At 41.0% G+C, this 14,684-nt stretch overlaps 1 protein-coding gene across 1 annotated transcript in view; it reads left to right on the plus strand.

Annotated features, from left to right (window-relative positions):
- Window positions 1-14,684, plus strand: part of DNAH3 (dynein axonemal heavy chain 3) — a 660,573-nt gene that overhangs the window by 441,786 nt on the left and 204,103 nt on the right. Inside the window, exons 42-45 of the mRNA XM_078665068.1 lie at window positions 4,621-4,915; window positions 10,526-10,705; window positions 11,801-11,924; window positions 12,056-12,212. Of these exons, the coding sequence (XP_078521194.1) occupies window positions 4,621-4,915; window positions 10,526-10,705; window positions 11,801-11,924; window positions 12,056-12,212 (756 nt within the window). The remainder of the gene's footprint in view (window positions 1-4,620; window positions 4,916-10,525; window positions 10,706-11,800; window positions 11,925-12,055; window positions 12,213-14,684) is intronic.

Here is a 14,684-nt window from a genome sequence, read left to right on the forward strand (position 1 = left end):
CATGCTTCATCATCGGGGTCCACCCTAATGACCTAGCGTCATCAGGGTGTGCTACAACACCTGTTTACAGTGGAGCAGGTTGTGAGTGAAGGTGCGTGAAAAAATAATAAGTGTGTTAAAAATTGTCCTGGTTTAACTTGGGAAAAATAAAACTTTATTTGCAAGCAACTGGACAATGTTTAAAACAATGGCGAGATAAGGTGAGGGTATTTATGAGCCCATGTATCTCTATGTGTGTCTGGTCTACATGTTTCAACCGTGAAGGTATAAATTAACCAGGTTTTCTTCAGGACCAAAAACCAGGAGAGTGGATGGTCTGCGTCCCCTAAAAGACGCACCCGGTCCTACTCTCTGGGACCACTAAAAGGGCAAACGTGTGCCTGTGGTGTCAGCTTGTACCACAATGGGTAAGCCCAAAAAGATCAAAATACCTGTAAAAGAAGGTGAAGACAAATGTCAAAATTTAAACTTCTACATGCCTGTTACGTTGTGCAGTGCCTCAAAGTCCTGCCTGCATGCTGTCACTTCCATTAGGAAACATTTTTGCTTGGCGTCGCAAAAGTCAGGGCGCAAAGGTTATCCTCACTATGAAACGTATTCTGAAACAAAAGGTCGGTAAATTGTTTCATGAATTGCGTTTTTAGGGAGACCGGCAAAAGAGCACTGAGCCGTGTCATACCGCCACCCCATACCATTCCTGTGGAGATCAACACTTTTGAACAGGCAATGTTCAATGACATCGAACAAATGAGAGTAACCAAACAATTCCAAAACAATAGCAAGGCAGAACAAGATGCCATCCTGAAACTCAAAGCAGACAACACTGTAATAATAAAACCAGTAGACAAAGGAGGTGGTCTGGTTATAATGAACAAAACTGACTAAAACACAGAATGCAGGAGATTGTTAGGGGATGTAAGGAATTACCAACCCCTACTAAGGGATCCCACAGAAGACCTTAGAGCAGAAATTCTACAACTCGTAGAGACGGCAGAGGCGACTGAAAAAATTTCCAAACAGGAAGCGGATTATCTGAGTAAAACGGAAGGCAAGATCCCGTATTTCTATATAGTGCCTAAAATGCACAAAGGAAAAATCCCCCCTCCAGGCAGGCCAATCGTTTTGGGGATTGGTTCTCTGTTAGAACCACTTTCAAGTTTCTGTGACTTTTTCCTAAAAACTATCGTGCAATCTACACCCACATATTTGAAGGACACTAAAAACCTGTTGGTACTCCTCAATGAAATCAGAGTTGATGACGAAACCATCTTACTTAGCTTTGACATCGAAAGCTTATACACCAGTATACCACAGGATGCCACCATCAATGTACTCAAAACCACCCTGGAAGGGAACACCTGGGAGCACCAAACACCAAAATCATTTATCCTACAATGTGCCACTCTTGCATTAATATGAGGGAGTCTGTTTTTATGTTGAGTATGCAAAGTATGGCAGCACATGCACTATCTACAAGATATGACCTCGCCCTCACGACTTTGAATGCGAGATATTATCACGCCACTTAAAATGATGAGAAGCGCGTGAGTTGTTTAGATATATAGTTACCACGCAGCACGTACAATTGTAAAGCTTGCAAGTTGTGGTTAATATCTACCGCCTATCCACGGCCATGCACATTCACATCCTCTCACTGAGAAAAGGCAACTCTTTGCGCCCTGACTTTTGCGACACCAAGCAAAAAATTTTCCTAATGGGAGTGACAGCATGCAGGCACGACTTTCAGGCACTGCACAACGTAACAGGCATGTAGAAGTTTAAATTTTGACATTTGTCTTCACCTTCTTTTACAGGTATTTTGATCTTTTTGGGCTTACCCATTGTGGTACAAGCTGACACCACAGGCACACTTTTGCCCCTTTTTGTGGTCCCAGAGAGTAGGACCGGGTGCGTCTTTTAGGGGACGCAGACCATCCACTCTCCTGGTTTTTGGTCCTGAAGAAAACCTGGTTAATTTATACCTTCACGGTTGAAACATGTAGACCAGACACACATAGAGATACATGGGCTCATAATTACCCTCACCTTATTTCGCCATTGTTTTTAACATTGTCCAGTTGCTTGCAAATAAAGTTTTATTTTTCCCAAGTTAAACCAGGACAATTTTTAACACACTTATTATTTTTTCACGCACCTTCACTCACAACCTGCTCCACTGTAAACAGGTGTTGTAGCACACCCTGATGACGCTAGGTCATTAGGGTGGACCCCGATGATGAAGCATGTCACCACTAGGTGGTGAGTGAGGGGTTTTTTAACAAAAGGAGAACTTCTCACTTTTGTACAACCTCACGCCCCATTAGGAATCTGTGATTCCACGCTGGTGGTACTCCTTCTTTTGTTTCTATTTACTTCTACAAATCAACCTACCTCATGAGTATTAATGAGGTTTGTCGCAGTTTGTGCCCAATTAGGAATCACAGCCATCACGGGGATGGTGGCCTGGTGAGGTCAGAAGACAACTATAATGCATTTGTAAGACAAATGGGATATCTGTCATATTTGTACGTAATACCCCTCTGCCAAACTCAAAATCACACCCCAAGACTCAATCCCCAGAAATGAGTGTTGGTGCTGACCACCTACAACCACTGGTACAAATTAAGCATATATTATATTCTGAACCAGGTAGATAGTTCAGATATAAACATTTATAATTAGATTGGGAAGTTTCATTCTCACCCTGATTTGAAGTACCTAGGCTGGCAGGAATAAGAAGTTGATTTTATTTACATCAATCCTGTGTCTTCATGACGAATAGGTTTAAGTTAGCTGGTGTTCTTGCATAGGGCTTTTAGGTTCTGGTTATAATTGACAAGCAATGCAGCAAAATCCTCTAGTTGATAGAAAAGCAAACGTGTAACATATACATGTATGTTAGTAATTGGGTTATTGGTTCACTGAGGTGTAAACCTTAGTCAAACAGCAACCACAATCCTAGTCAGTGTAAGTGTATGTCAGGCAAACCCTAACATGACCTTTACTCGCCCTCTGGGAGCTTGGCACAGAGCAGTCAGGCTTAACTTAGAGGCAGTGTGTAAAGTAGTCAAAGTAGTTGTGCAACACTTTAAACAGTAAAACAGTGAAAACACCACACAAAAAGATACCTCAGCAAGTTAGAAAAATAGTTCTGACTTTAATAAATAAAACAAGACAAAACAACAAAAATCTAATAAGTAGAACTTTAGATATTGATTTTTAAATCTTTTAAGTGAAAATAGCACTAAGATGCTTACAGCGCTAAAATGATATCTGGTCGCGCTGGACCGGGACAAAGTCAAAAGTTCAGGCTGACCGTGATAGAGGTCAAGCCAGATACAGGGACCCAGTTAGGCTCGATGAATAAAAGTACCTTAATCCAAGGTTGCAGAGCATTGCGTGAGTTCAGGTCAAGGATGTGCCACGCAGCAGAGGTGTTGCACTGGTTCCGAGATGCGGCGAAGCTGCAGTGTGAGATCCTAGAGCATCGTTGTTGAGGATCCTGTTGACTGGGCTTGTGATGTGTAGACCATTGTCGAGGATGCATTGGGCAGTGGAGGCAATACATCAGCTCCGATGAGCGGGAAAGCTGTGATGTGAAGTTTAGGCATTGTCACCGAGGCTGCCATCGACGGGGATATAAAGAACTTGCACCGGGATGAACATCACGCAGTGTCGGTTCCGAAAGCGATGCGCCCTGTCTGATTCGAGCAGCAGCGGCAATGCGTTGGTGTCGATCCTCACAGTAGCGGAGATGTGCCGATCGATCCACGCCGTGGCCCCAATGCTTTGTTTTGACAGAGGATGCATCTATGCTGCTGGAGCAAATACCTTAGGCCCACTTCTAAGGGTCCAGGACTGGGTTGGCACCATTTTGCAGAGCAGCCTCATACATGGCAGAGCCCAGGTGCAGAATCAAGGTGGTTGAAAGTCTTTTAAGTCCCTGAAACTTCAGATTAGGAGGCCAGCCAGCTAGCCCTTGGAGTCACTCTGGGTTCAAGTGATACAGGTCCTGTCCTTCTCACCTAAGCAGAGGAACAGCTGGCAGCAGGGCAGCATATCAAGGCAGGGATTCAGCAAAGCAGCACTCCAGTAGAGTGGCAGTCCATTGGCAGCACAGCAGTCCTTTTTCCTGGTAGAATAGTCATAGTTCCAGAAGTGTACTGAAGTGTTGATGCCAAAGGTCCATTACTTATACCCAGTTGTGCCTGTGAAGTGGGGAGACTACAAAGACATGCCTTTGAAGTGCACAAAAGTCCTCCCTTCCTGCCCTGGCTCCAGACTCAGTACAGTGCAGTCATAAAAACGAATTTCGTAGCGCACGCTGCATCACATTTTGCGATGCAGGGCACGCTACGAAATTCGTTTTATTAATTAACTTGTTTACTTACCTCCAATTATCCATATTCCCGTTTTTAGCACCCCCCACACTGCCCCTCCCCCGCCCCGCCTCTCTGCCCTACCGCAACTCCCTCCACGGGCCGCGGCTGCTTTTGATTGCTTGGTCTATTTATTTCACACTTGCAGATGTGAATATATTTCATTACCAAGGACTATATAGCTTTCATTGTACAAATCATTATGTTTACTGATAGTTATTTTCTTTATCCTTTATCACAGGTCTCTGATCTTACCATCCCTACAATGGAAACGGCCAGGCAGTGCTTCTTTTTGAAAACATACTTGGATCACTGTATACCTCTGCTGCTGGTGGGCCCCACTGGCACTGGGAAATCAGCAATTACCAACAGCTTCCTCATAAAGCTTCCAAAGGAAATGTACACACCCAACAACATCAACTTTTCCGCGAGGACTTCAGCCAATCAAACTCAGGATATCATTATGTCCAAGCTTGATCGAAGGAGAAAAGGTGTCTATGGGCCTCCTGTTGGAAAGAAGGCTATAGTATTTGTTGGTAAGGATGCGCCTCTATTCTAGTGATTAAGCAGCAAATCTGCATTAAGCATATTGTTCATTATCTAGCACCTAAATCCAATTGTTAACAAGTCAGCTGGTAACTAATTTTGTAATTTAAAATAAAAGGTCACACAGAGCAGACCATCACTAATGCATTTCACCCCTTCCAAGCTCTGACATTGGAGAAGCAACCCTGCCCATCAAGGGCCCAGGTTCCTCCCTACTGTGATCAGATAGGCTGCTGAATGTACAGTTCTCCAATTATACTGTCATGGTGTAATGAAATAGATTTCCATTAAGCAAATATTTGCCATTAAATTGAATTCTGTCCTCTTCACATTTTACCTGGTCATCTTAGCATGACCCTGTTTTCCCAACCGCAGGTTGGGTTGAGTACCAGAATAACAGAATTGGCTGGTGAGGGCTGGGTAAACAGGGGTTTAGATCTAAAATTCTTAACTGAAAGTGTTTCTAAAAATGTGAAAAGCATCCCCGACCACTGAGGCCAAAATTAAGCTGTCAAAGTGCTTTATATGAATGCTGAAAGAAACAGAGAGAGAGAGAGAAAGAGAGAGAGAGTGAGGGAGAAACGTAGAGAGTGAGGGAGAGACTTGGACTGACTGCACACACTCTTACCTTTTCTAGTCTCTCTTGGATAAAATGTTTTCCTCTAAGACCAACCCACTGATTCACAAACCATAATCTCCCTACTAGCAGCAGTTGTACGATTCACAGACAGGTATTTTTTTATCTTTCCCTATCAGACAACCGTATGAAAGGAACAAGACTTACAAGTAAATTAACCCCTCACTGCCCAGAGGCTGTATTTAGACACCCTAATGCAGTGGGGTTTATTTTGCCCCAGGACATATGTACCTGGAGCGAAAAAGGATGGGGATAACCTAAAACAGGAAGGGTGAAGTAGCTAAAAATTAGTTCTAGTTACTTCATAAATAAATGAGATTTTTCATTATTTGGCCTTTTTGTTTGTGTGGATGGGTGAGTGGGTGAATGTAATGATGATTCCATGGCTGAATGGAAGAGTAAGTAAATGATGAGTACCTGGTGAATACATTCATAGATTAATGAATGGTTGAATAAATGATTGCATCAGTGAATGGCTGGATGATTGGTGATGGCATGTACTGATGAATTCATGAATGAGTGCACAGATAGATGCAAACAGGTTACACTAATCTCACAGGGCGAGCCCTCAGTCTGTAATAGTAGTAGAGTAAAAACACAAAGAATTCCAATGTTATGCCAGTGCAAGCGTTACATCAGAAATTGCCACCATCGTAGCAGGAATGCTTTCAGTACACATACGTAAAGAACTGCCAATATTATGCCAGTGCAGGTTTTGCACCAAGGGTGGCACCATTATTTCAAGACTCCCTACAATAAGTCGAGAATTATCCCCATCACAGCAGTGCAAGCAGTTCGCAAGAGAGAGCACCATCATGCCAGGAATTCCCAACCTAGGTCAAGAACTGCCACCATTATTGATGTTCATCACATGTGCCATCACATAATAACACTTATTGTGTTCGGACCTGCACAGTCACTCATTAATCTTAAGCTCATGTTGAGATTTATTTCATGGCTCAGTTGTACTTAGGGTATGTTTAAATGTGCCACCTCACTCAGTGATCTTTAGTCCAAGTTCAAATTTGCTCCATCATTCATTCATCTTGAATGCTTGTTTGCATTTGAAATCACAAATCGTGAGTGTTGGGCCAGATTTGCACTATTACATACCAGACTTGGAATCATGGGCCCTTGGGCTGCATAAGTATATTCGGGGAATAATTGGCAAAAAGATAGTTACAACTGGTTATTATCCCATGTCTCCCCCGACAGACACCACAAAAGAAAGTAGTAATATCACAGTGGACCGACAAACCTTTTGTATACATATTATAAATGAGTACGAAATGTTAGCACTGCATCATAATTTGTGATGTGAGTCTCTCGAATATAAAGCGCGAAATGATCGCGATGGAAACATGGAGAGGAATTTACGGCAATGGGAATTATAACGTATTCTCAGCTTGAGAACATTCACTCCATAGGACTGAACCAAAGTGAAGAACTGTACATACATCTATAAGTTACGATATTTGTTTATTTTTAACAAAAGAGAAATCACAAATTATGTTTTTTTCACGTAACAAACATAAAACTGGTCCCTTAAAGTTGGAATGGAAATCAAATAAAGCCACACGCCATAACCCAAGAATAAGCCCACGGGAGAGCGTGACTGGCTAACACAAATCATTGTAATGAATTGATGAACTAACGAATGGACGAAATTGTAAATTCAAAGAATACCATTGGGGATCGGCTCAACTTAAATAATTTGTGTATAATTCACTTCTTTGGCACATTATCGCGTTATCTATTTCCTTTTCTTTATTTACTTTGAGTTTAATTCGTATTTTAAATAGCACTGTACATAAAAGAAAAAACCTTACAAATGATCACTAGATCTCCCATAATGCTAAGCGATGTTCATCATAAACAGGAAATTACCTAATGCAGCTACATTGTATTTAAGTGGCTGTTTTGAACATTGTAATTATGATCGCGACCAAGGTCTCTGGATAGACCGAAACGTGTCGATTTAGGCTTTCACCCTGTGAAAATGATTAAGGATATAAAAGGCATTTTTGTAAACCCCTCATGAGTGCGACCCAACATTCTTTCTCTGGAAGAAATTTGGATAATTATTCGCGGCTGGGCTCCACCGCGGGGTTCCGCACCATCAGAGAGCACCGGAAAACCAGTAAACTGAGCCAATGACGGACGGAATATATATATATAGCGTATATCATAAAGATGGGGTAAGGGCAACTGACCATTATCTAAGGTCTAGACCCTTACAGCTGGCCCAGCATAACAAGATGTTGTTTTTTCAATGATCATGTACTGTCTAAATAATAATTACTTTTTGTTTCAGAATCAAATCCTACAACAAACTAGAGGAGTAGCTATGGGGGCATGTTTTTCCCCTAGCTACTCCTGCCTTCACATGGGCTGGTGGGAGGAGATGGTTTTGAACAAACAACACAAACAAGTTGAGGACAAACATATAAGACTATGGCTTCGCTATATAGATGACTTATTTGTCATATGGTGGGGAACAAGAGAAACAGCAGAAGAGTTTGTTAAGAACATCAATCAAAATGAGCTGAATTTACAATTTACAGCTATTATAAGCGACTGCTCAGTGTACTTCCTGGATTTGGAAGTGTACATAATAATCTGAAGATGGAAACCCGCCTTTATCGCAAACCAACAGCGGTCAATAGCCTTCTGCATGCTACCAGCCATCATCCTCAGCATTTGATACATAGCATACCATATGTAGATATGATGAGGATAAGAAGAGCATATAGTACAGAAAATGAATTAAGGGAGGCCCAGCAACTAAGTAAAGAGCAATTTGTTGAGAGAGGCTACAAAGCTAGTATCATTGATATAGCCAGAGAGTAAGCAAATCGACTAGACAGACAAGCATTACTAACAAAAAAAAGTAAAAGAAACTAAGGATCAGGATGTCACTACTAACAATGAAACCAGACTAATATTAACATACAGCCAACAACACAACTCAAACTGCGCAAAATTGTGAACAAAAATTGGTCGATAGTGCAAAGTGACCTGTAATTGGTAAAATTATGCCAAAATATTCTAGCATTATCTATAGTAAATCACAATCTATGAAAGATTCAATAGTGAGCAGCAGCCCCAAAACTAAATTATCTTCGAATTGGTTAACTGCCCGCACAGGGGTTGTGAAATGTAAAAACTGCCGAGCATGCAAATGTGGGATTAATAAGATCATGTACAACACACCCTTTTCACAGCGTCCAATTAAGATATCCACGTTTCTAACATGCCGTACGGAGTATGTGGTGTACGTGTTGGGTTGCCGTTGTGGGCTGCAATATGTGGGCGGTACCAAACTACAGGCCCACAAACGTATACTGCAGCACATGAAGGCAATTTCCAACGGTGACCCCACATATCTGATGGAAAGACATTTTAAAGAGAAACATGGCAACAATTTGGATCTGTTAACATATTTTTCAATTGATTTCATTCCTGTGTCTAGACGAGGCGGTAATCGTGAGGCCAAACTCCGCCTCCTTGAGACTAAATATATACTAGAACTAGAAACAAAGACCCCGAATGGACACAACTCCAGTGAAGACTTTCATACATGCTTATGAATAAAATAAGGATGGCAAAATGAAATGAAACAGTATATGATAAAAATATATATATGAAAGGTTCTTCAAACGCATCGCTGCAGTGACATTATGTCATAATGAAATTAAAATAGATGTTTTAGTAACACACTTTTTTTATACAACAAACTTTATTGGTAGCACTTTATTTATTTTAGCACTTGCACTTTAAATTGTAAATTACAACATATAGAAAATGCAATCAGGTCACTAATTTAGTGATTTGTATAAATGTGCACAAAAAAGCATAACAAAGAATGTCTGCAAAACAATGTATACAGCAACGTTGATCATTTGAAGGTCCAGTAAGCATTACAACTAGTAGACCAAATATATATTATATATAGGTTGAAACAGTATATAGTGTAAACTAAACTCAAATGGGCATTTAGGCAAATATAAACTAAATTGCACGTACAGGAGGTGCCTAGCTATATAACAGACATAACCTGTGCAGGCAATGAGTTGGGTATTAATCTCAAACTGCGTTAGAAAGTGGGGTTTTACTACATGCTCAATGTAAATGCACTATATATGATTTCACAAATTTTATTTATCGTAAAATGTGGACACAAAAATGATTTTATCTGACGTTGCGTATTTCATAACATGATTTTTATACATAGAAACATTTTAGAACAATGACATTGGTATTTTACCTAAATTAGTCTATGAATTAATTGTATTATTTAAACCTGGTTTTAAATAAGTTAAGAAATCTTATTTATGACAGCATTTGCACATCGAATTATACATTGCACAGAATTTATTGAGCATTGAAAGTATGTTGTTTATGTTCATGTAACACTAGCATCACGTGTGTGTACACTTGAACTTTAAAAAAATATATATATATACATATATATGCACATATATATGTATCTGTATGGGTCTGATATGGTGCAGTGAATGACAGTAATCATGAAATAGCTGTGATGTGTCCAAATAAGTAATTGGAAGCATAATTTCAGAACAAAATTGGTCATTATAAATCTCATATACGATTGGTGTTATAAAGGTCCCTTTCACTTAATTTAGTTTTGTCTATTATGAACTTCAATATATTGTTCACACAGTTCTGTATAGTTAAAGAATGTTGAAAATTAGTTGTTCTCCAAAATTTCTATAGGCACAAATCCTAGGTATCTTTACGGAGATTTCAGACTATGAATCTCTGATTGAAACTGATGTTATGGCTGTGCCTGCAACAGCAGCCGTAGTCCTCCATCCCAGCCAGAACCATGTGTGACAGCAAGCGCAAGAACAATTGTTTGGTCTGGTCCACTTAAAGGTCTGGTTTGGTTTTGATAATCACATACCTATATATTGAACATATTTATTTTGCTTCTCTCTAGATGATCTAAACATGCCGGCAAAAGAGGTGTATGGAGCCCAGCCGCCGATCGAACTTCTCAGGCAATGGATTGATCATGGTCATTGGTACGACAAGAAGGACACCTCCAGAATAGATCTTCTGGACATCTTGCTGGTTTCAGCCATGGGCCCACCAGGCGGTGGAAGAAATGATATCACAGGTATACAGTTCAACTTTGAACCTCAAAATAAGGTGTGTTGGCTGTACCTCACATCACATCATGAACATGATTACTGATTAGTAGCCTCTGACCAGCACTTTCAACGTAAACATGTCTTATGGCCAATTTCTATGATCCTTTACGCAATGAAAGGAGAGTCTACTTGAAATGTTCTTCTCTAGTAAGGAACCAAACCTGCCATCGTCAACGACAGAAACAGTTTTATTTTTTATCTAAGTATTCTCATTTGCATATCCGAATCAAAGGTTAGAATAATTCCCTGTTACTTGTGTGGACCCCAGAATAATTTATATCAATATATTTAAAATGTATATCATATTTTAGCAGTTGGGGTGATAAGTCCAACACAGCCATATTTTGTGAGGCACCCTTCAGAATCATATTAAAGCTACACATATGAAAGGAAGACAGTTTCCCCTCAAAATTCCTGTGCAGCATCTACTTCTCAAACTGTTGCGCACATTTCTGACACTGAAAAAAACACCACCTGATAGGCTTATATGTAGGAGTTGAGGGGAAAAGCATCCTGCCCTCTAAGCGTGCAGGAGCTTCTATCACCCATGATGTCTTTTACTGGCAGTTGTGTCACAGAATCAATTTGTCTTCTGGCTTTTGTTAGAAGGGTCCTGGAACGTATTGGGAGTTTCACACCATATGTATTTATGAATTTTGTCTCAGGATTGCATGGTCGACCTGGGCAGAGAAAATCTGCATCAGGCACAGTGATCTAAACAAGGCGAATCTCACAATGCAAGAAAGACGGTGCCTTTTGCATGCCACCTTTGATAGGCCACCAGCGGAGCTGGTAATGGCTCCATGGGCAGTGCACCAGCTTCCCATATCTGTTAATGAGGCAAACAAAACTCAAGTAGGTGGGATGGGACAATCGAGGAATAACCTCCTACCAAAACTCTAAATTATTATCCTTCCATAAATATGGAACAGAGATAGAATCCCAGTTCACCTGGTCAGTCCTCAAGGTCTGCTTTCTCATAATTTAAGGACAAAATTTGAAAAGCGTAGTGAAAAAAATGACACTGAACATGTGTATATATCTATATATATTTTTTACAGGCCGTTTTACCCGTCACTTGAATATTATTTCTATTAATACCTTTGATGATGAGACGTTGACCAAGATATTCGGCTCGATTGCTGACTGGCACTTCGGCAAAGGATTTGACATAGCATTTATGAGGTACCTATGTAATTCATTTTCTTTTGCAAGAATTACATCTTCAAAACTCCTTTTCCTCAAATGATTGTTTACAAAATGTCACAGTTTCAAATATATATAATGAAATGTGGTCTTTTCTCTTTTCCATAAAGAACAAGCAAGCTAATGGTGCAAGCCACGATGGCGATTTACAAAATGGCTGTGGAAAATTTCCTTCCTACTCCCTCCAAATCGCATTACGTCTTTAATCTTCGAGATTTCTCGCGAGTCGTAAAAGGAGTGCTCCTCTGCCCACACACCCACTTGCAAGTAGGTAGAGTGCACTCCGCCTATGGCTCAATACGTTTGCTTTTCGCTTGATCAGTTTGTGCGTCCCTCTTTCCATATTGTGCTTGCAAAAGTTAGCATAAAAGGCAAGTCAATACTCTTGTAACAAATATTCTAAAATAATCAGCCATGTGAGCAGGCAATTTGTGGCGAGAGTGAAGGCTTCTTATTGGCTCGACTCTGATTACTTTAAATGGCTACAAAGACAGGATTTAGCAAACATTTGCAATGCTATAGGTCTCGCACTTGTCAGAGTTAGAGCTATTAGCGTTGTAAATGACGTCTTTTAGCTATTTGTTTTGGTTTGGAGTGTAGTGGATGCAGCGGAGGCCGCTCCATTAGGGCGGAGCAGCCCTGCCCCCATGCCACCACCAGTACATACAACAATATTAAAACGGGTTTTAAAACCGTTTTATTATCATTTTATTTTAATCCCCTGGACCTGCCCCCAGGACTCTGACAAGTCTTGAGCCAGGTCCAGGAGATGATACCTCTGGTGGGGGAGTGGTGTACATGAGGTGTTTGGCAGGCCGTCTCAGGCCTATCAAACCCCTCGTGTGCAGTGACGCTCTCTCCAGCCTCAGCTGAGTTGCGGGGGCTAGTGAGAGAAGGCACTGGTTACCAGTCTGCCTGGGAGCGCAAGTTGCTGACACTCAGGACAATCCTGAAGCTGCCCTCATGTAAGATCAGCTTCTGGATTGGCTGCAGGGCAGCCTGGGAGCCTGTGCCCAGAGACAGAAGCAGTAATATCAGATGCGCGGGAGACGCCGGCTGTGGCAGCGTTAAGGTAAGTTTATCTAACATTATTTTTTTACTGAAACCCTCCCCACCTTTCTCCTCCGGTCCGTCCCCCACTTTGGCAGGGAACAGGCCGCTACTGAGTCGATGTATGAACAGAAGCACAGCTGCAGCACTGCCAGGAGTACTAGGAATGAGGAATTACCACTGAAAGCAGATAATCAGCTGCAGCACTGTCTAGAGGAAATAGAATGAGGAAATACCATTGGGACCAGAGAAGCAGTTAGCCACACTGTGTAGAGGACTTAAAATGAGGAAATACCACTAGGACCAGAAATGCAGCTGCAGAGGTGTCAAGAGGACTTAGAATGAGGAATTTCCACTGAGACCAGAGAAGCAGATAGCAGCACTGTGCAGAGGCCTTAGAATGAGGAATTAGCAACCGGCGCAGAGAAGCAGCTAGAAACACTGTCTAGAGGAATAAGAACGATGAATTACTGAGAAGACCAAAGATGCAGCTGCAGCACTGCATTTTCTTATTGAAGTGCCACCCTCACATAGAGTGAAAAAAAAAAAGAAAGTGGGTGACCCAATATACCCTCGCGGGCTTGGGCAGACAATATGTAAACTAGAAATTGCCAGCAAGGGTTTTGTTTTGTGATGTAATATACAGCATGTGGATTCTATACTTAAAGTTTGAGTTTCAGACTGCAAATGTCAGTCGCTGTGTTTGATTCAAATATTCAATTATTAAAAACATATAAATAGCTACCACGCTAGCTAAGAAAATGAAGAAAAAGATATGCAACACAAGGAGATTTTTAATCAAAAATGTTATTATTTGTTGTGAAGTCATAAGGGTTCTTGATCAGTCATGAGAGTTAAACAGACAAAACAAATCTAATGTAGAAGGAATACAACAGTCTTTCCTATAATACAGAAGACAAAGTCCAAACTGTTACGTATAGAAACAATGACTACTGCTACAATAGTGGTAAGTCACTGATAGCAAGATGTCAATAGCACAGAAATGGACGTATAGGTCGACGTTTCGGTCTTATCGAGTCAATTCACAAGACCATCTTCAGGACGAATAATTAAATATGTAACGATGACCCTTGGGACGACAACTTAATGTGACCAAGTCGAAGGTGAAGTGATTTCCTTGAACTCTAGTTGTCACTGGAGCAGTGCACTGGGCACTCAGATATGAGTCGAGGTGTCTTTTGATCACAAATCTTCTTGAGTAATCTCAGCTATATTTATTGGTCAATTGTCGAAGTCGCATTTGGGGAACTTCCACCGGCAGAGTCACGGCAAGGAACTTCTAGAAGTTCCTTGCTGTGACTCTGCCGGTGGAAGTTCCCCAAATGTGACTTCGACATTTGACCAATAAATATAGCTGAGATTACTCAAGAAGATTTGTTCGCAAAAGACCCCTCGACTCATATCTGAGTGCCCAGTGCACTGCTCCAGTAACAACTAGAGTTCAAGGAAATCACTTCACCTTCGACTTAGTCACATTAAGTTGTCGTCCCAAGGGTCATCGTTACATATTTAATTATTCGTCCTGAAGATGGTCTTGTGAATTGACTCGATAAGACCGAAACGTCGACCTATACGTCCATTTCTGTGCTATTGACATCTTGCTATCAGTGACTTACCACTATTGTAGCAGTAGTCATTGTTTCTATACGTAACAGTTTGGACTTTGTC

Source organism: Lissotriton helveticus, chromosome 10 (assembly GCF_964261635.1).
Source record: "Lissotriton helveticus chromosome 10, aLisHel1.1, whole genome shotgun sequence".
In the NCBI taxonomy this organism is placed as follows: domain Eukaryota; kingdom Metazoa; phylum Chordata; class Amphibia; order Caudata; family Salamandridae; genus Lissotriton; species Lissotriton helveticus.